Source organism: Corythoichthys intestinalis, chromosome 9 (genome assembly GCF_030265065.1).
Source record: "Corythoichthys intestinalis isolate RoL2023-P3 chromosome 9, ASM3026506v1, whole genome shotgun sequence".
Classification (NCBI taxonomy): Eukaryota; Metazoa; Chordata; class Actinopteri; order Syngnathiformes; family Syngnathidae; genus Corythoichthys; species Corythoichthys intestinalis.
In genome coordinates this window covers 11,569,033-11,591,356 of record NC_080403.1, presented here as the reverse complement: position 1 = coordinate 11,591,356, position 22,324 = coordinate 11,569,033, and the positions used below count along the sequence as shown (strand labels likewise).

Sequence of the window (22,324 nt, the reverse complement as noted above, 5' to 3'; positions counted from 1 at the left end):
GCGAAGCGGTCTTTGGTGATTCGTTCGGCAACGTCACTTCCCGTTCACTAACCGAACGATTCATTTGGGCGGGGAGGGAGATGAGGGGGGCGAACGATTCGTTGAACGATTCGTTTGAACGAATCTTTTTACTGAACGATCCGGAATGGATTCGTTTACTCCAGTGAACGACAGATCCCGTCACTAATGCGCTGTCACTTGACCTGCTAGCTTAGTGGTCACTGCAAATGCCATTCATCTCCGACGCGTCGTGCGCGCGGGTTCAAGTCCTGGTCAGAACGGATCGCGGCGTGGTTCTAAAACTTTTGATTTTACAATTAAAGTCATTTTTTTTTTGCAGGTGAAATGTCACATGTGCACTTTGTATATGACTAACCTTTGACATTCAAACAGTTGCCACCTCCTCAATGCTGAAGACTTATTGGGCCAAGCATGAGAATGACGTTTCTGATAATCCCAAAATAAACACAGGTATAGAGCCATTCCTTTATTTTCCCACAGTCACTTTTTTGGTAATTTATTAGAAATCTGAAATTAAGCTATAATTTATTTTTTGTCCACTTCAATTTCTTTCTGATGGGCCATGGTAGCACTTAGATGACGAAGTGGGGAGTCAAGGAGGCAATGCAACTGCACTCTAAAAAATGATTCATGAGGCTAGTTGGTATGACTTGAAAACATGAGTTTTTTCAACATAAAAATGACTTTTTTTTTTTTTTTTACTATTCATTGTTTTATTAAGTTGGTAACTTCTTTTATGGAGTTAATCAAAATTAAATATTAAGAAAGACGTATTAACTTAAAAGTATATTGTTTTTGAATAAGCTTTTCTGCTTTCACGTAACAAAGGGAAAGATTAAGTGAGTGAAATTTAATTTCTATTCCATTATTAAGTTGGTGCAACTTCCTAAATTCCCATCACATGTGCATATTACCACGGGAAAAGAATTGGCCATTTTCTGCCTTACAATATTTGCAGTCAGAAAGAAAATGAAAACAGATTTCATTACCATGCATCAAGAAGCATACTCAAAAAATTACAAAAATGTTTACAACATTTAAATAAATTATCTTAAAACAGGAGTTACTTTTCAATCACCCTATATTGTTTGTACATTTGCAAACATTTTGTTGTACACTTGTTTTGCACTGTGTGTTGTTGTGCCATATTTGTGTATCAAAGTACTGGAAGTACACTTTTCGTTTATACCTGCACCTGAAGTGAATTGTTGACAATGTTTCAGATGTTTATATTGGTTTTGCTCTGCACTTTCATTTTGTCCATTGTTTTGAGTTTTGAAATATATATTTTTTTCCAAACAAAACTGGGGTTGCCATGTCCAATTTATTTTAGAAAAACAAGTTACTCTTAGGCGGCACGGTGGCTGAGTGGTTAGCACGTCTGTCTCACAGTTCTGAGATCAAGGGTTCAATCCCAGGCTTCGGCCTTCCTGTGTGGAGTTTGCATGTTCTCCCTGTGCCTGCGTGGATTTCCTCTGGGAACTCCGGTTTCCTCCCACATCCCAAAAACATGCATGGTAGGCTGATTGAGCACTCTAAATTGTCCGTAGGTATGAGTGTGCCTGAATGGTTGTATGTCTCCTTGTGCCCTGCGATTGGCAACCAGTTCAGGGTGTCCCCTGCCTACTGCCCACAGTTAGCTGAGATAGTCTCCAGCACCTCCGTGACCCTCGTGAGGAAAAAGCGGCATGGAAAATGAATGAGTTGCTCTTACTCAATAAATTTAAGTACCATTTTGCATCAACTTTTGAGTTGAGAAATTCAAATGAAGGAGTTATAGCAACCTAAATGAAGTAGTTTTATTTCTTATTAATGCTATAAAAATTGAGTTGGTTCTACACAATAAAGCTTGTGGAGGACAATAAATAATGATGGTTCAACTATACTAATTGTGTTAGTCCAGTTAGAAATTTTATAAGGGAAGTACTCAATCATTGCTTAGTTGAATTTACTTAAAAAATTAAATGCAAATTGTTACAACAATATTTTTTAAGTAGAGCCAGTGGATTTTTTTTAGAGTGTGTGGATGAAATTGCAAAAGTGCAACGATGCATGGCTGAGCCGAAATTCTTGTGCATGCTGGCATCGTTGGTTCCATGCGAGTGTGTTGTCCAGAGCAGGATTGTTTAAAAAAAAACAAATAAATTTTAAACATTAAAAAAACTTTTTGAATAAAATTTTATCAGAACAAAAAGTCCACAGGCATTCCTCATTCACCCATTCATTATTACTTACACATTATAATATATGTTCACATAATTTAAAGATATGGAATAATGCAATATGAATGCAAAGACTTAAATGATTTGATTTTACGTGCTATGTCATCGATTCAGTGTCAGTCTGTCAAGTGGGTTGCCTGTAGGGATTTTTTATTAGTGATGTGCCCTACTGTGCCGAGGCGCCGATGCGTGTGCCGAGTAAACGGAAAAAAAAATCTCCAAAGCGCTCATCGAGGCATGTGTTGATTGCGCTTGTGGCCACGCCCGAAGCCTCGGAAGGGACGTTGCTACGTCTGAAGCCTCACGAGACGGGCTTCCTACGTCATCGCCAACACATAGTTTCGCCGGTGAGTCGAAATGAAATAGCGCACCGAGACGACAATGAGCTGACTGTTAGAACCCACTGCAGGCCTGTATGCTTTTCCTTTTTTTTTTCCCTCCCAGTCATCAACACTAATTCCACACACCTGTCCTGCACACCTGGTCATTACCTCAGCCTCCCTACATAAACACCCACAGTCCTCTAAGCCATTGCGAGTTTGTTAGCCCTCACTGCAACTTACGAGCGTTCCTTGTTACCTTGTCTTGCCGTTTTTTTTGATACACTTTTTGACCTTGTGGATTTTTGCCTCTAGCCTGCTCCTCGTCTGTGCCTCTGCCTTTGATACAATTTTTGACCTTGTGGATTTTTGCCTCTAGCCTGCTCCTCGTCTGTGCCTCTGCCTTTTCTCTGTGACCTGAACCTTGCTACAGGACCGGCTCTAGACGCATCCTGCCTGGGCCTTCGCCTTGCTCGTCCCCCCCCTGCTCGAACAGCCTTCCGTGCCTCTCCAAGGGCCAAGACTTCTTCCTCTCCGACCCTTGTCAATAAATCTGCTCTGAGCACTGCATTATTGGGTCCGTTTGTTCTCTGATCCGTGTCAGAACAAACTCGCCATAACATGGACCCAGCAGGCTCTTCCCTGTATGAACAGGCAGTCAAAAACCAGGGCCAGCGTTTAGACGAGCATGAGCAGCTCCTGTCTCTTCTGACCCAGAGCGTGTCACAGCTTTCCCACATGGCTACTTCAATTCACAACCGACCTGCTGCCGAAGGGGAAACACCCGTGTGGCCTGAGCCAAATATCCCACCACCCACGAAATACTCAGGTGACCCGACAACATGCAGAATGTTTTTTAACCAGCTAAGGCTTATTTTTGTGTCTCAGCCCCGTCGCTTTTCCCAGGAAACAGCCAAGATTGCCTTTCTGGCCACTCTCCTGGAGGGGGCACCGTTGGGCTACTTCAACGCCCTAATGGAACAGAATTCCCCCCTTCTGGCCTCGTATGATCATGTTGCAGCCGAGCTGAAAAAGATCTACGACCACCCACTACGCGAGCAGGAAGCCGGAACTCTCCTCCTTCAGATGAGGCAAGGTGGCGAATCCATCAGAGAGTACGTCAGCCGGTTTCGCTCCTTGGCGGTGGAATCCGGCTGGGAAAGCAAGGCCCTAATTTCATCATTTAAGACTGGGCTCAACCCAGAGATCGGCAGGGAGATAGCGCTCAGGTGCCGTTTTTCGACGCTGGACGAGGTCATTAGCACGGCCATAGAAGTGTCGGACCAGTACAACCAGTGGAGGCCCCATTCCATCGGCCGATCCGTTGGGCCCTCAGCCCACCGCGGTATCGCCGAAGCTGCTTCTCCCACCCAGGGAGAACCGATGCAGATCGGCAGAGCTAAGTTGTCTGCAGAGGAGCGCAGTCGCCGGGTTTCGGGAGGACTCTGTCTTTACTGTGGGGAGCCTGGGCATTTTGCTGTCAAATGCCCCAACAAGAGGCAAGATTACGCACAAAAACATAAAGTGTCTGTCAGTCGAACCATCTCTCTCGGCATAGCCTCTCGGGTCCAACCCACCGTGGTCTTAAGTTCACCTGTCTTCTCTCTCCAGCAGAAAGCATTGATCGACTCGGGGTCAGACACCAATCTGTTGAACATAGACCTGGCTAATCGACTTGGATTGCAGCTCATCAAAATGCCCTCACCTGTGGAAGCCGTAGCCCTGGATGGAAGTCCACTATGGCGGGTAACACACCGCACACCCATTATCCAAATGGAATTCCCTGGTCGTCATACTGAGAGTATCAGTTTTCATGTTTACGCCTCACCCCACGAACCACTCGTTCTCGGATTGCCATGGCTGAAAAGGCACAACCCCCACATCGACTGGGACACCGGGAGGGTGGTCTCCTGGAGTCCGTCATGTGACTCAAACTGTATAACGCACGACTTGGCGAAAACTCAAAGGACCCAGATTGCATCCACCACGTTAGTCACACCGAAAGACGAACAAGCGGAGTTTCCAGCCCTTGATAAGGTTCCAGTCTGCTACCATGACCTCAGACAGGTGTTCAACAAATCCAAAGCCACTAGCCTGCCTCCTCATCGCCCACACGATTGCGCCATAAACCTACACCCGGGCTCAATACCCCCCAGGGGTCGTCTGTACTCTCTATCAGGCCCGGAAACCCAGGCCATGACAAACTATGTAAATGAATCATTGGCATCAGGACTCATAAGGAGGTCCTCCTCTCCGGCAGGCGCAGGATTTTTCTTTGTCGAGAAGAAGGACAAGTCTCTCCGCCCATGCATTGATTATAGGGGGCTTAACGAAATAACCATCCGGGATCGGTACCCGCTTCCGTTAATGTCCTCTGCCTTTGAGATGCTCCAGGGAGCGCGGGTCTTCACGAAGCTTGACTTGCGCAATGCGTACCACCTTATCCGCATAAGGGAGGGGGATGAGTGGAAAACCGCATTTAATACTCCCATAGGCCATTTCGAATATCTGGTCATGCCTTTCGGCTTGACGAATGCCCCGGCTGTCTTCCAAGCATTGGTCAACGACGTTTTGAGGGAATTCCTGAACGTGTTTGTTTTTGTCTATTTGGATGACATTCTAATTTATTCGCCTGACCTGGAGACCCATATAAGTCATGTCCGCTCAGTCCTAGAAAAGTTACTTCAAAACAGCCTGTTCGTCAAAGCTGAGAAATGTGTTTTTCACCAACCATCTGTTCAGTTCCTAGGTTTTGTCATCGCTGAAGGAGAGATACGCATGGACCCAGAAAAGGTTCGAGCCGTCAAAGAATGGCCCAGGCCCAGTTCGCGAAAAGAGGTACAGCGCTTTTTGGGGTTCGCAAACTTCTACAGAAAATTCATAAGGGGATTCAGTTCAGTGGCGTCACCGCTGCACTCCTTGACCTCTCTCAAGTGTTGTTTTCAGTGGGATCCTAAGGCTGAGGCGGCCTTCTGCAGGCTCAAGCATCTTTTCACCTCCTCTCCGATCCTCCGCTTCCCTGATCCGACACTTCAGTTCATAGTCGAGGTTGACGCTTCCGACTCAGGAGTAGGTGCGGTCTTATCCCAACGATCTCCCCTCACCGGTAAGGTGCACCCATGTGCCTTCCTGTCTAAGAAACTCACATCCGCAGAAAGAAATTATGACATTGGAAACCGTGAACTTTTGGCCATCAAAGTAGCCCTAGAAGAATGGAGACATTGGCTGGAGGGAGCGGAACAGCAGTTTGTGGTGTGGACCGACCACCGGAATTTGGAGCATCTCAGAACCGCTAAGAGGCTCAACGCCCGACAAGCCAGGTGGTCCTTGTTTTTTACCCGCTTTGATTTTGTCGTGTCATACAGACCCGGCGCCAAGAACGCCAAACCGGACGCCCTTTCCCGGGTCTTTCCCTCAGAGGGATGTGCGGAGGACCCAGAACCCATCCTTCCGAAATCATGCTTGGCGGGGGGCTTCCAGTGGCAGATCATCAAGAAGGTCCAGGATGCCACCCAGGGAATGACCAGCCCACCTTGTACCCCGGCGGGGTTGCTGTTTGTGCCGCAAGGCCTCCGAGGGGAAGTCATTCACTGGATCCACACTTCCCGTTTTTCAGGCCATCCGGGGAGTAAACGCACCCTTGCACTCCTGGCTCAGAAATTTTGGTGGCCACGCATGAGGAGTGACGTCAGAGATTACGTGGCAGCTTGTGTGGTTTGCTCCACCAACAAGACGCCTAGGAGGCCACCTGCAGGCAAGCTGCTTCCCTTGACGGTTCCAACGCGACCCTGGTCTCCCATCTCTTTAGACTTTGTCACCGGACTGCCATCCTCACAGGGAAAGACCACCGTATTGACGGTGGTGGACAGGTTTTCGAAGATGGTCCGGTTCATCACCTTCCCAAAACTGCCCACCGCTAAAGAAACGGCCAGCGCTCTGCTCACCGAGGTGTTTAAAGTCCACGGCTTTCCGTCAGATATAGTGTCCGATAGAGGGCCACAATTCGTGGCTCGTTTTTGGAAGGCGTTCTGTGGACTCATCGGTGCGACTGTCAGCCTATCGTCAGGGTACCATCCTCAGAGCAATGGGCAAGCGGAGAGGATGAACCAAGAGCTGGAAACAACTCTGCGCTGCTTGTGTTCCAAACGACCCACCACATGGGCGCAAAACATCATGTGGGTCGAGGTCGCCCACAACTGTCTGCCGTGCTCTTCCTCTGGATTTTCCCCGTTTCATGTTGTGTTTGGGTATCCAGCCCCTCTATTCCCACAGACGGAGACGCCCACCCAAGTACCCTCTGCTTTGTTGTGGATCCGCCGCAAGAAGAGGGTGTGGAACCAAGCCAGAGCCAGTCTCGTCAGAAGCGCTGCCCGTATGAAGAAGTTGGCAGATCGCCATCGGTCGAGCAACCCGACATACAAGGTGGGTCAAAAGGTGTGGCTGTCAACAAAACATCTCCCTCTCAAGGTCGGGAGCCGCAAACTGGCTCCCCGGTTCGTTGGCCCCTTCCCAGTCTCCAAGGTCGTCAACCCAGTGGCCGTACGGTTGCGACTCCCCAGGACCATGAGGGTCCATCCGACCTTCCATGTGGGACAACTCAAGCCGGTCTGTGTGAGCCCACTGGTTCCCCCCACGCCGCCTCCTCCACCTCCTCGATTGATTGACGGCGGTCCGGCCTATACGGTGAGGAGACTCATGAAATCCAGACCACGGGGTCGCGGGTTCCAGTACCTCGTGGACTGGGAGGGCTATGGCCCAGAGGAACGTTCGTGGGTTCCTTCCTCTCACATCCTGGACCCGGACCTCATTCGGGATTTCCATCGGCTCCACCCCGATGCGCCTGGTCCGTCCGGAGTCCGTCCCTAGGGGGGGGGTTCTGTTAGAACCCACTGCAGGCCTGTATGCTTTTCCCTTTTTTTTTCCCTCCCAGTCATCAACACTAATTCCACACACCTGTCCTGCACACCTGGTCATTACCTCAGCCTCCCTACATAAACACCCACAGTCCTCTAAGCCATTGCGAGTTTGTTAGCCCTCACTGCAACTTACGAGCGTTCCTTGTTACCTTGTCTTGCCGGTTTTTTTGATACACTTTTTGACCTTGTGGATTTTTGCCTCTAGCCTGCTCCTCGTCTGTGCCTCTGCCTTTGATACAATTTTTGACCTTGTGGATTTTTGCCTCTAGCCTGCTCCTCGTCTGTGCCTCTGCCTTTTCTCTGTGACCTGAACCTTGCTACAGGACCGGCTCTAGACGCATCCTGCCTGGGCCTTCGCCTTGCTCGTCCCCCCCCTGCTCGAACAGCCTTCCGTGCCTCTCCAAGGGCCAAGACTTCTTCCTCTCCGAACCCTTGTCAATAAATCTGCTCTGAGCACTGCATTATTGGGTCCGTTTGTTCTCTGATCCGTGTCACTGACAGGTGACACTGACACACCCAACTCGCATCTTCAAACCTAAATTCAATCGGATTCGTTTTGCAATGGACGCACTGTCCAACATCGAAAAAGAAGAGAACATCCCCTGTCTGGGATCATTTTGAGCAGTTCTCTCCTAAAAAAGGTACAAATTATGATAACCAGTGTGAATATATATTGTAAATAATTCTGACAACACAGTGTATCCCTCGTTTTAATGTCTTTCTTCTACTTGCTGATTTTTCAAAAGGTGAAGTGTAAACTTTGTTCCAAAGAACTTGGGTACCAAGACAACACATCATCTATGTTGAGGCATTATAGGGCCCTGCATGAAAATAAGGAGACAACTCAAACAGAACCACGCCCAGGTAAGCCATTTTAACATGCAATGAAAAAACAGCATAGCCTACTATGTACATTTCAAATGTGACAGATGAAATGAAAGACATTTATTATTAATAGATGTCATAATAAATAAAACAACTAAAATTAATAAAAAAATAATAAAAATATAAATAAACATCATAATAAACTCTGTTTCTGTTAAACTGCAGTGGATAAGAAAGCAGTGGAAGAGGCATTGATCAACATGGTAATAGTAGATTGCCAGCCCTTCAGTTTTGTGGAGGACACAGGGTTCAGGAAGCTTATCCAAGCTTTTGACCCTATGTTCTCCCCACCAGGCAGGTCTGTATGAGAGCACATTAATCATTATTCCCCATTCCCCCATAACTGCTCTTCCAATAGTGTTCTTTCTCCTTTCCTTTAGACCTTGAAAGCCATGGTGGAGGAGAGGTACCAGCAGGCAAAGGAGAAGGCCCAAGAGCTTTTGGCAAAGTCCTCTGCAGTGAGCATAACAGCAGATATGTGGACCAGCATCAACACAGATGCATATCTGGCAGTCACTGGTCATTTCATTGATGAGCACACCTCTCTGCACTCAGCTGTGTTAGGTGTGCTCCATTTCTCTGACCGCCATTCAGCTGAGAATATGGCTGCCGTTAAATCGGCACTCATGGCACAATGGGGCATTTCCACCAAAGTCACTTGCCTTGTGACAGATGGTGCAGCCAACATGGCTGCATGTGCCAAAGACCTTCATCTGCGCCACACAATTTGTGTGGCACACACATTAAATCTGATAGTGAAGAAGGCTCTGGCGGAAAACACTGAGCTGTCTGAGATCTGTCTTCAGTGTAGAAGGATAGTTGGCTACTTCAAAAGCAGTACCACTGCAAAGGGGAATTCCTTTATTACACAGCAGTATTCAAATCAATGCTGATGACTTGAATAATGTTTTGTTTCCCATTTCATTTATTATAGACAAGGCTGACACAGGTGCAGGAGCAAATGAAGCCCACAGAGCCTTTGCTGAAGCTCATTCAAGAGGTAAGTTGACATCCATAACTGCTTTTACTCCCCTTTCAAACAATAATGACCTTCTATTTTCAGGTGGAGACACGCTGGAACAGCACCTTCCACATGCTGCAACGCATGTACTACCTCAGGGAAGCCGTAGGAGCAGCCTTGGCAGGCCTACACACTGACATTACCCCACTCACGTCCCACCAGTTGAGGCTCATTTCTGAGAGTTTGCAGGTGCTGTCCCCATTTAATGATGCCGCCGTAGAGCTCTCAGAGGAGAAGAGTGTGTCTGGGTCCAAGGTCATACCACTTTTGGCCATGCTGCACCACACCTTGGAGGATGACATGGGAGCCATACAAATGGAGGAGAGCAAAGCAATGGCTGAGGGTCTTAAAAAACAACTGAGGGACAAGCTCTACAACCTCCAAGCCATGAGCGTCATGTCACTGGCAACACTGCTGGATCACAGGTTTGTATCAGTTGTCTATTTTCCTCATCTGTCTACTAGTACCAACAAATGAACAACTGCCTCTTGTTGAACAGTTCACAACTGCAATAAGTCTCATTGTCATTTGTAGGTTCAAGAAGATAGGCTTCTTTAGCCCCAATAAAGCACAAGAGGCTGAGAGGAGGCTCACAGCTGAATGTGCGGCAGTGATCCGGCACAGGGCATCTTCCTCCTCCTCCAACCCATCATCTTCATCAACACAACCGGACACATCAGAAGGTTCCCAGCCTGTGGAGCAAGGTAATATTCGGTACATTCTAATGGTGTTAATTAAGCAAAAGGGAAATGGGCGGCAGTGCATTATTGTGGGGTAAGGCATTCTTTTGCTCTCATCTCTACGATGGGCAGCCAGAACTGCCTGTTGGCTGTTAGTCTGTTTGTTGTGTCTTAGGTGACAAACTGTGGCGGCGATTAGACCACACAGTCATGCAGAGGAGGACCCAGAGCAGGACCCAGAGTGAGAGCGCAGATGCAACTGTGGAGGGGCACACTTACCTGGGGGAGCCCAACACTAGCAGGAAGTCAAATCCCCTGGGCTACTGGGAGCAGCATAAACATATCAACCCAAACCTCTACAAACTCCTTCTATGTACCCCGGCCTCATCCGTCCTTTGTGAAAGAGTATTTTCAAAAGCAGGAGAAGTCCTATCAAAAAAAAAAGGAACCGTCTAAGGCCCCAAACTTTGGAAATGCTAATTTTCCTAAATAAAAATGAATGAAAGGTGTGTCTTGTTCCTTGTTAATATGTCAATGTCTAAAATAAAGCAATCATTCTTTCAAGTAACGCATGCACATTCATTCACATCACAACTCCCTGCCCTTTTGACCCCATCAAATCCATGGTATCATTGTAATCACTCTGTCATACCATTTATTTTCCACATGAAGGCGCAATAGAACAAATGAAGCCTCATGATGCTTTGGCCCAGAAGTGAACCAGTTGGATGGAAAGCCTCATTGCTTTGTGATGCTTCAGTTTACCATCACTATTTTTTATGTCCAGCAGGTGTCAGTATTCAATGACACAGTATCCACACTGTGTCAACACAGTGTGTCACTGTGTCGACACGCTTCATGAGGTCTCACGGACCCATCACTACAGACAAGGGCTTGGCAAAAGTCAGTTTTCCAAAATCAAAAGGCAGGTCGAGTTAACAGGGCAGGAGAGAAGGCAGCACTCGGGCAGGTTCAGATTCGGCAGCGACAGTCAGATTCAGAGAGCTAGGCAGGCAGATAACAGGCAGGTTTCTTTCTATCCATGGATCGCTTTAACACAATGTTAATAATGTTAATGCCATCTTGTTGATTTATTGTTATAATAAACACAGTCCTTATGTACCGTATGTTGAATGTATATATCCATCTTGTGTCTTATCTTTCCATTCCAACAATAATTTACAGAAAAATACGGCATATTTTATAGATGGTTTGAATTGCGATTAATTACGATTAATTTTTAAGCTGTAATTAACTCGAATAAAAATTTTAATCGTTTGACAGCCCTAATTTATTTTTCAAATGTATCATTTAATAGTTTTTTTTAAATCCATTTTTAAATTTGTTCAAAATATGTTGTGTTGCACTTGTTAAAATAAAGCCACCTTGTTAAACAACCATTACCTACACTGAACTGGAATGCACAGAATTACAGTACACGGCTTTAGAGAACACTGAACTTAACACGTGTATGCATAATGACATTATTTTAAATGAGTGGGCCGGTCTGAGGCATAAAATTCCAGGGCCGAAAATGAGTCCCACTCCGGCCCTGGTCTGAAGGGCAAATTGTTGTTGGATTATCTTTAAATACCTGCTACTTTTTGAGCAGAATTTCTAGCTTTGTATAGGCTAATGTTCCTATTGTTGAAAGCAATAAAGTGTGTAATAAACAACTAGCACATTTATATTTTGCATTTTGTTTTTTTACTCTACCGAAAATTAACCGAACCGTGACCTCAAAACCGAGGTACGTACCGAACCGAGATTTTTGTGTACCGTTACACCCCTACTTACGAGTCTGGTAAGGGTTCTCAAAAGAATATAAAACCAGCCATTCCACTGTCTGGAAAATAGTCTACGAGTGGAGGATATTCAAAACAACTGCCAACATGCCCAGGTCTGGCCATCCAAGCAAGTTCACCCCAAGAGCAGACCGCAAGAGGCGAAAACAAGTCTCCAAAAACACTAAAATGTCATCTCGGGACCTACAGCAGGCTCTTGCTACTGTTGATGTGAAAGTGCATGCCTCAACAATCATAAAGGCTAGGTTCATACTACAGGTCTTAATGCACAAATCCGATTTTATGTCATATCTCTTTTTTTGGCGTGCCCGTTCAGACTGCCTTTGTCCATTCAAGTATTACGCATGCGCACTAATTCGCAGTCCGACACGCGCTGTGCAAGAAGACCCGCATGCGCAGAAGCATCAAAACAAATGACCACACATGCTGGCTCTCATCCGTCATTCCAGGGATATCATAGTTTGCTTTTTAAAAAGAGGACACAAATAACAGACATAAATAATCCCAGTTTAGGCTTATATTCAAAGTATATGGATCGATAGCACGCACGAACTGTCCGTGCATGTCACACACACATACGGGCAGTCTGCCCCGACTCTCGGCCGTGTTAGCAATGTTGAAATATTGCTTACATGGAGCAGACAGAAAACCAATCATTCTCAGGATTATGCTCAACCCATTTTTATTTTTTTTATGACTGTTGTCAAGTCACGTTCAAGTGTTCAAGGCAAGCTAGGCGCTAATGACGCACAGCTGCACCGCTACCGTAGCGTCTCTCTCGCTTTTTGATGACGTAATTGCTGCATGAATTCCGATTTGAGAGACTGGACAGTATAGACCGCCGAGAAGTCTGGAAAAATGTGGCCCAGATCGGATTTGAACCACATACGAAAGTGACCCAGATCGGATTTGAAATGGTCAAGTTCTATGCGACTTGTCACGTTCAAACTGTCAAGTTAATGCCTCACTCGAGTCAGAAAAACACGAAAAAATCGGATTTGTGCATTAAGACCTGTAGTATGAACGTAGCTTAGAGACTTCACAAGTTTAACCTTCATGGGAGGTGTGCAAGGAGGAAACCTTTGCTTGCCAAGAAGAACATGAAGGCCAGAGTGAAGTTTGCCATAGTGAATGTAGACAAAGACCAGGACTTCTGGAATAATGTTCTTTGGACAAATGAATCTGAAATTGAATTATTTGGACACCAGAACAAAGGACATATTTGGCGTAAACCCAATACAGCATTCCAGGAAAATAACCTCTTACAAACTGTGATGCATGGAGGTGGAAGTGTCATGGTTTGGGGATGCTTTGCTAAAGCAGGACCTGGTCAGCTCACCATCATAGAATCCACCATGAATTATATCATGTATGCGAGGATGCTTGAGGAACATGTGAAATCATGTGTGAAAAATTTAAAGCTGAAGCGAAACTGGACCCAGCAACATGATAATGACCCAAAACATAAAAGTAAATCCACCAAGGACTGACTGAAAAGGAAGAAATGAAGAGTCCTTTAAAGGCCGAGTCAAAGGCCAGATCTTAAACCCATTGAGATGCTGTAGGGTGACTTGAAACGGGCTGTACATGCAAGAAACCCCTCAAACAAATCACAGCTGAAAGTATTCTGCTTTGGGGAATGGGGCAAACTTTCTTCAGACCGATGTCAAAGACTGTTAGATGGGTACAAAAAAAGCGTCTCTCTAAAGTTATTTCAGCCAAAGGGGGTAACACTAGTTCAGTACTTCTCAAATGGTGGGGCGCGCCCCCCCAGGGGGGCGCAGAGCGATGCCACGGGGGGCGCGAGTGACCTCGGGGAACATGCTTTTTTTTTTTTTTTTTTTTTTTTTTTTTTTGCCGTACTAGAATAAAGTGTACTTGCACATCCACTCCATGGGTGGCAGTGGCGCTCTAATTTTCAAAGTGCGTGCAGTATTTTTGAAGTAAGCAAGAGCACACGGAAGAGACTCATGCAGAGCTGGACTCACGCAGCGAGCCACTGTCTTCTTCGGTTCTCACGTGTCCGGCCGAGAAGTGCCGTTTTCGGCTTGGGATCGTCACGACCACCGCCCTCACCTACGGTTCTCCCTCGGCCGCCGAGAATGCGCTTTTTTCGGGCCGTTTGCCTTTGACTTTTAATATAGTGGGAAATGAGGAAAGACCACTGTTTACTGAGTCTAAAAATGATTATAGCGGAGAAGCCAAATCAGTTAAGACGCCACTTAAAGACATTAGACCTCAATCTCATTGATAAACCGCTTGATTGTTTTTCAGCGAAAACGTGCCGAATATTGCCAATTGTCACAATCGTCCTGCTTTGTCAGTGTTATATCAGTAAACCAGTGAGCACTGTGGTGAATCAGCGAAAATAAAAACTTTCCTTCTGTCCAAAGACCTTTTTCCCCCCTTCTATTCAGTTTTGGTTTTTTTTCGGTCAAATTTTTTGGCATGTTGTCCTGAAGAGTAAATGTTTCTAATCAATTTGAATTTGTTATTATTTACTGATTTTATTACATTTTATTTTTCAGTATCAAATGGTCAAAAATGTACCTTGAGTGTATTTTTACAGTTTGGATGTGACTTTTTTTTTTTTTTTTTTAACTTCAGGCAAATTGGTGCGCGTTAAGTCTTTTCTGTTACAAGCAACACAATGTTAAAAAAGTTATACTTTATTATAAGTTGATCTATGTTACTTTTTTTCTTTAATAGAAAGAAAAGGACACAATGTTAGGCTGAGGCGTACTTATAATAGTAATATAGACGAATGATACTATTTACAGTGGCGGCAGAGAGTTGGGGGGGGCGCGAAACATTTACGTCTTCCTTGGGGGGGCGTAACAGAAAATAATTGAGAAGCACTGCACTAGTTATTAGGTGGTAGGGTGTCCTTTTTCCTCAGTTAGAATACACATTTTTGTTGATATACAGGGTGACCCAAAAAGATGCGTACCCATGAAAATTTCAATTGTGACTTTGATTAAAAAGCTATTTATTTCAAATTACAACCACACATTATTCAGTTTATGGAAGACCATTCACCAGAGTTTCAGCTATTTCTGTCAATTTTTAGTCAGTTTATGGCTTTCCCAAGATGTGTTCCAAATGTCCACCATTCCGTTGCAAGCAAACCTGTACTCGTCTGACAAAGTTGTCAATCACTTTTACACACTCCTCTTTCGGGATGGCTCTTCAAAGACAATGTATACCAGGGAAATCCACAAACAATTGAGGAACTGAAAACTGCCATCACAGCAAAAATAAGAGCCATCCCGAAAGAGGAGTGTGTAAAAGTGATTGACAACTTTGTCAGATGAGTACAGGTTTGCTTGCAACGGAATGGTGGACATTTGGAACACATCTTGGGAAAGCCATAAATTGACTAAAAATTGACAGAAATAGCTGAAACTCTGGTGAATGGTCTTCCATAAACTGAATAATGTGTGGTTGTAATTTGAAATAAATAGCTTTTTAATCAAAGTCACAATTGAAATTTTCATGGGTACGCATCTTTTTGGGTCACCCTGTATTTGGTTCAATGAGTAAAACAATATTACTGTTTGTTGTTTACCTGCATTTAAATCACTTTCTTTTCCAGAGATGAAGAAAAACAAGAGCAGAGATTGATATGTGAACATCTCTTAATAAATGAATATTTAATGGGTTTTTTCACATGACTGTATAATAGAGTAATACATTCGTATAGATAGATAGATAGATAGATAGATAGATAGATAGATAGATAGATAGATAGATAGATAGATAGATAGATAGATAGATAGATAGATAGATAGATAGATAGATAGATAGATAGATAGATAGATAGATAGATAGATAAACTTATTAACAGACTCAAGGTCCAAGCCACAACCACACAATACAAGGGAACAAACCACACAAAACTAAAAACAACATAACAATAAAAGAAGGTAAACTACAGTGATACAAAAATTAGGCCATCTATTGGCCCAGTTTTAAAAGGCACCTATTCCAGTGCTTCCAGAACAGTGACAAGCAGCGAGTAGAACTATGTAAAATGTTTGTCAGACCCCAGACAATCACATTTTCAGAGCATTTTAAACGTTGAATAAAATTAAACATTAGCACCCTTAGAAGGGCCTGGAGAGTATTCACCCGAGCAGATACAAACATTTCAGAGGCACTGCACCATCTGGGTCTTTTCAGCAAGATTCTCAAAGAATCATTGTATGCCACTTGCAGACTCTGAAAACTTGTCTTAGTGTAATTTGACCACAGATGCGCAGTGTAGAGGGGAGTACAATAAGCCTTGAACAGGGCAAGCTTGACCTAATCAGAGCATGGACCAAATTTTCGAGAGAGAACATTGGCTTGGACATATAATGAGCGACACTTGTCGCAATATGTCCTCGTTGTCAGTCAGAGTGTCCGTGAGCAGATGACCAAGGTATTTTACCTGACTACAGGACTTTAAAACTTGACCAGACAACTTAAAATTAGGGAAAACCAACCGTTTGTCCTCTTTGGTTCTTAAAATCATAATGACACTCTTTGATTGATTGTATTTAATGTTGTGTAACTCCCCATACCCGGAACACACACTGAGTAGCTGCTGTAGACCTGCTGAGCTTGGGCTAAGTAGCACACAATCATCTGCATACATTAGATGGTTGACCACCGAGCCACCAACCATGCAGCCATTTCTACACTTATTTAATAGTTTTGACAGGTCATTCATATAAAAATTGAATAAAATTAGAGACAAAATGCTCCCCTGTCTGACCCCATTGGTAACTTGGAAGGGGGCAGACATACAGCCGTCCCACTTAACCTGCATAGTTTGATGAGTGTACCAATATAAAAGAATTCTTATGATGTCATTGGGAACCCCCGCTTGGCTTAATTTCCTAAACAACTTCCCGTGATTTACACGATCAAAGGCTTTGGAAGCGTCTAAACACATAAACATAGACGAGTTTTTCCTCAAATAGGTGTTGACCAATTCTTTTAAAACATAAATACACATGTCTGTGCCATGCCTAGGTTTAAAGCCAAACTGGTTATCTGAAGAGTTTATTAATGTACTAACTCTCTCCAGCATGAGGAGTTCAAATACTTTAGAGAGAACACTAGCAAGGGCGATAGGTCTGTAATTGTCCGAGCTGCTTACTTTCCCTGCTTTATCCTTGATGACAGGGACCAGCATCACCGACATCACAGAGTCGGGAAGACAGCCGTGAACCATAAAGGAAGTAAAGCAGAGTGCAAGAAGTGGAACTAGCCTCGGACTAGCATGCATAAGATGTTCGGCAGATATAGAATCCATACCTGTGGACCTATTAACTGATAAGTTTTAAATGACGTGAAAGACCTCATGGGTCTTAATTGAGCACACCTCTTCAACATTGTTCACTTGATAGCGTTCTGTTGGTACACAGTTAAAAAGATTTTCGTAACGCTGTTGCCAGAAAGCAGCTATTGCATTAGCTTCCGAGAAGCCATCAATCGAGCAAGGTAAGCAGGGTTTGCAATTAGTTGCAAGCCTCACCTCCTTCCAAAAGGCTTTAGTGTTGTTACAAGATAACTTCCTGGCCATGGAGTCTGCCCTCAATGTTTGTTCGTTCTTTTTGATGTACCGTAGTGGGTATTTATATTTTGCATTCGTACACTTCTTATATTCAAATATGGGGCCCTGCCTGGGTCTACCTGCCGAAGCCCAGGCCTTGGTAGCTTCACAGGCTTCTGCATAAAATTCAGCGACATAAGTGTTCCAGCCAGGCCTAATTCTACTCCTCCTCCTATGTGTACTAAGGGGTTTACTGGCAGCAAGTAGTGCTGACACAATGTGATTATACATTTCCATGACATCTGTTTTATGATTGGGATCACAGCAGTTATTGTTTCTACACATGACTGCTTGCTTGGGCAGATTTAAGTTGCTCAGCAGTACATCGGTGTCGGAAGTATAGGAAGTAATGTCATCGTTGGAAAGAGAAGACCAGACTACCAGATCTGGGTTAAAATTTCTCTTCGCTTTAACAGTATTCGGGATATTAGCAAAACTTATAACCATCTTCACAGGGATGTGATCTGAGGTAGACATGTTATATAGAATTTCCATCTGTGCCAGTGACGTGTGAGCATCCACTGTTGATATACAATGATCTAGCCATGATGTAGTGTGCCATGCCTCACTAATATGGGTGTAGCTGCCAGAAGGCAGGAGCTCCCTACTGGATAGAACCAACCCATTATCCCTACAGAGATGATTCAGGTGGTTAGCAAACAAGGAGCCGCTATCTGAAATGTCAGCATTAAAATCCCCAACTATAAAAATATTAGTGTATTGCGCATTCATTAGAAAAGAAGCAATAAATGCCATCTTATCCATATAATCGTCAACATTATCCCGACATTCATATGGGGTATAAACATTTAAAATGAGAAGTTCTTTGTCAGACTGGGCCAGGTGTACAGCAATGCACCAATCTACCCCAAGTCTAATAACATTAACCACAGAGTCCAGTCTTTTGTTCCATAAAACAGCCACACCGCCAGGTATTCTGCCCCTTCTTATGCCCAAACTGAGATCAGTGGATGACTCGCCAGCACCATGAAAGTTATCATTGAGCGTATTTAGCCCTTTTAATTAACCAAAGAGGATACGACCTTACCCACGCTTGCCTGGGATAGGCTCCAGTTCACTGGCGATTGCTCAAAGACCGCAAGGGAAGCTCAGCTTCCCCCCAAATGTGAAAAAAAAAAAAAAAAAAAGTGATCCAATGTATACTATTGTGCGTACATGTCATTGGCTAAATATGCACTACAAAGCGCTCAACTGTTCAGAATTAGCTTGTTATCACTAGTTATGATGCGGCTTACTTTTCTTTAGGTTTCTCAGCTTCACAGTCCTTTAAAAATGTGGACGCTGTGCGTCTCCAGAGTTGAGAACGCATTGTTCCACTACAGCGAAATGGGATGAGTCATTGTTTAAAGGCTGGGTTTATCCCACCAATTGGACAGTGTGCGTCCCTAGGGGTCTATGGGCACTGGGCGGGGCTCTGCTGGCCCGGATGCTCTGCTTATCTTCATAATGATTGGAAGATCCGTCTGAGGCTGAATCCCTTTTTGATTGACAGCGAAACGAGCGAATCAATGATCTTGTCGTATTCACATCCACAGGAGACATTTTTCAATTTTCATTCCATTGTTCTGAGTTGAAACGGAGACTTTAATAATCATCCTAGTGACACTTGCTTTGTCAAAAACAACTAGCAAAAAAATTGAGTTTCTATTTCTGACGTGTTTTTTGAATTGTAGCTGCTTGTGTTTGGAGACTTGACTTCTGGCACTCTAGTTTCTTTCCCTACCGAGAAGCTCATGGTGCTGAGCACCTCCCCCGTCACAAGGCACTCACAGGCGGACACGCGTTGAGCTTTGAAAGACCAGCATCCACCACTGCTCAAGTTTATTAGAAATCATGATTAGGAAAAAGCTGGAGCTGCCCATATATAAAGATATAAGTGTAACAATGGGCAGGTTAGATGCGCCCCTGGACTTTAGTGAATGGAGACTGGAGAGGTGCTTTGCTTTGTCCACACAAAGTAATTTATTAAAAAAAAAAAAAAAAAAAAAAAAATCAACAGAAAAAAATAAAACAGGGTGCATGTTGGCAGTTGTTTTGAATATCCTCCACTCGTAGACTATTTTCCAGACAGTGGAATGGCTGGTTTTATATTCCCTTGAGAACCCTTACCAGACTCGTAAGTAGGGGTGTAACGGTACACAAAAATCTCGGTTCGGTACGTACCTCGGTTTTGAGGTCACGGTTCGGTTAATTTTCGGTAGAGTAAAAAAACAAAAGGCAAAATATAAATGTGCTAGTTGTTTATTACACACTTTATTGCTTTCAACAATAGGAACATTAGCCTATACAAAGCTAGAATTCTGCTCAAAAAGTAGCAGGTATTTAAAGATAATCCAACAACAATTTGCCCTTCAGACCCCGCGTATTGGTCAGCTTTCTTTCTGAAAGAAAGAAGAAAAAAGTCCGGTCGGTTGGCACTGCTTTTGGGCACAGCACTGCAATCCAAAACACTTCAAACCAACAAGTTCACGCAAGCAGGCTTAAGAGGCTCCTGGGGATTGAGCCCACAACTTCACACTGGGACCACTTGTGCAGGAGCCACCCCAAAACTCTCAAAAAAAAAAAAAAAAAAAAAAAAAAAAAAAAAAAAAACAGTTAAGACACTTAAAAAGGTGTGTAAAATGATAAAACTTTGCTCACCCCACCCCCGCTTAAAAAAAATGTGCCATTCGTGCTTGCTGGTGCCCCGCTCGTCTTTGCGGCCAGTCTGGGATAGTTTTAAGAGCGGGGGGCGCAGGATATCTCTCGTGGCATCCATCGATGTTGTGGCCGACGGTGGCGTTTTAATGTCGGGATGTGCACCTCCACCCCTGGCAGGTGCAGACAACAGCGAGTTAATTGGCGTAGTATTTGGCTGACCTGGGTGTGTTGCCCTCGTCTTGCGCAGCGTCATGTCAAACTTTTTTTCCTCAATCTTACGTGTGCGTACAAGTCCTCCCTTCTCGGTTTCTTTTTCTGTCCCCCATCTTCTGGCTGAGGCGTATTTATGTCCCCTTCGCATTCCTCCCCACCAATCCGCATCGCATGGTACTGATTAAGCGTGATCAGGGACACCTGGGGGGAAAGATTGCATACACGTTCGCCGGTTATGCCCACCCGCTCTTGGCTGTCAGTACGCCTCCTCCACCATTACATAAGCAATCCATTTTAATTTCATACACAGGTAAGGGATATGTGAGGTGTCAACAGGTAGGCCTGTCTCAATAAATACTATATTCTAGTGACCACTACATTATAACAGAACTCACCTTGGGAACTTGTGTGGGGCATGTTGTGTTCCTGGGGGGAACTATTTAGCCGTGCGCGTTTCCGGCATGAGAGAGTCATGAGCGGCCCAACACGGCAGCGCGAACTTTACTCAGCGAGCTACAAGATCTCAACAACATCATCCGCTACACTGGTGACCCCGACTTGAATCGTTACAGTCTCAGAGGCATTTTACGAACAGTCAAAGCAATGGCGGTCGCTGGCTTTCTCTTCGTCCTCCGTGGTATTTCGGACGATACTGATGCACTTCTACCACGTGGTGGCCACGCTCGGGTACTCGACGGCGGTAAGAGTTCGGCAATTCATTGCTTTTCTGCCTAAAGAGGACAAATATGGGGCTCTTAAAGGGGACCTCTGATGTTTTGAACCGTCGCATGCTTTATCGACTTCAAAGATGCCCGAGGTGCCCGCCGCGAGAGCCCTACGCCCTGAGGTTCCCGCCGATGATGGCGTCGCTTCCGCTCCGGATCCTCACTGCAGTCGTCCTCCCGTCCCTTTGCTCTGGCGCTACACGACGCTGTCGTTGCTGTCTGGCCTCCGGTGCTGCTCTACGTCGACGCCGCTGCGCCCGCCTCCGGCCTACTCGATAACGATGCGCCCACCTCCGGCCTTCTCGATGACGCCCCGTCCGCCTTCGGCCTTCTCGACGACGTCCCGTCCGCCCCTAGTTTTCTCGTCGACGCAGCATCTGCTCTTGGTCTTCCTGGCAACGTCTATCCTGTGCCTGTGTCTCTGGCCGCTGCTGACGTCTGAAGTCTCCGAGGTCGCCCCACTACCAGCGCCGCTGGACGCCGCCACTGACCTCGTTCCAGCGCCTCCGGAAGTCTCCAAGGTCACTCCTCTGCCAGCGCTGCTGGCCGCCGCCGCTAACCTTGCTCCTGTGCCGGCGCCTCTGGAAGCCTCCAAGGTAGTTCCTCTGCCAGCGCCTGCAAACGCCGCCGCTTCTCCTCGTCCACCGTTTTTGGACATCAATGACGTCGCTTCAGCTCTGGTTTCGGCGTTTCCCTCGATTCTGCTGTGGGGCGGTCGACTTAGTTCGTTTTGCCAGTCGCCCTCATCCCCAGCCGGGCAACTCCGACCGCAGCGCCTGTCGCCCTCGTCTACAGCCTCGACTGGGTGGCATTGCACGTCGCACGTCTCTACCTCATACAAGACCGCGGCTGAGCGACGCATGCCGCCGCTGTCAGCGTCCGCTTCTTCGGCCACGCCTGGGCAGTGGCGCCTCCAGAAATTTTTCATAGGGGTGGCCAGATGGGGCAAGTTAAAATGTTGGGGTGGCACACCAAAACTAAAAGCCATAATTTCAGGTTTTCATTATATTATTGCAGTAAAAAGGTCAGGGGGAAACTATCAGAAATACTTAAGGACACGGCTACTGATATACTTTGGTGGATTGTGTAATATTTGATGTTATTAATGATTTAATGTGCATAGTCCATAACTGTCCAGTCAACATTTTGAGTTCCACAACAATTCTGTTTTATTGTGTTATGTATATATTCGGAATAAGGTGTACATTTAACAAATCAAAAATAATTACTGGGGAAAAGCAGGTGTTGGCAGA

The 22,324-nt window shown here is 45.3% G+C and overlaps 1 protein-coding gene across 1 annotated transcript; it reads left to right on the top strand.

The window, feature by feature from the left end:
- Positions 1-9,187: 9,187 nt before the first annotated feature.
- On the top strand, positions 9,188-21,924 carry LOC130921551 (uncharacterized). Its single transcript, XM_057845585.1, has 7 exons — positions 9,188-9,364; positions 9,428-9,810; positions 9,920-10,089; positions 10,241-10,438; positions 20,919-21,046; positions 21,155-21,667; positions 21,796-21,924. Exons 1-7 carry the CDS (start codon positions 9,326-9,328, stop codon positions 21,922-21,924), a joined length of 1,560 nt encoding a protein of 519 aa, XP_057701568.1. The 5' UTR covers positions 9,188-9,325.
- Positions 21,925-22,324: the final 400 nt, after the last annotated feature.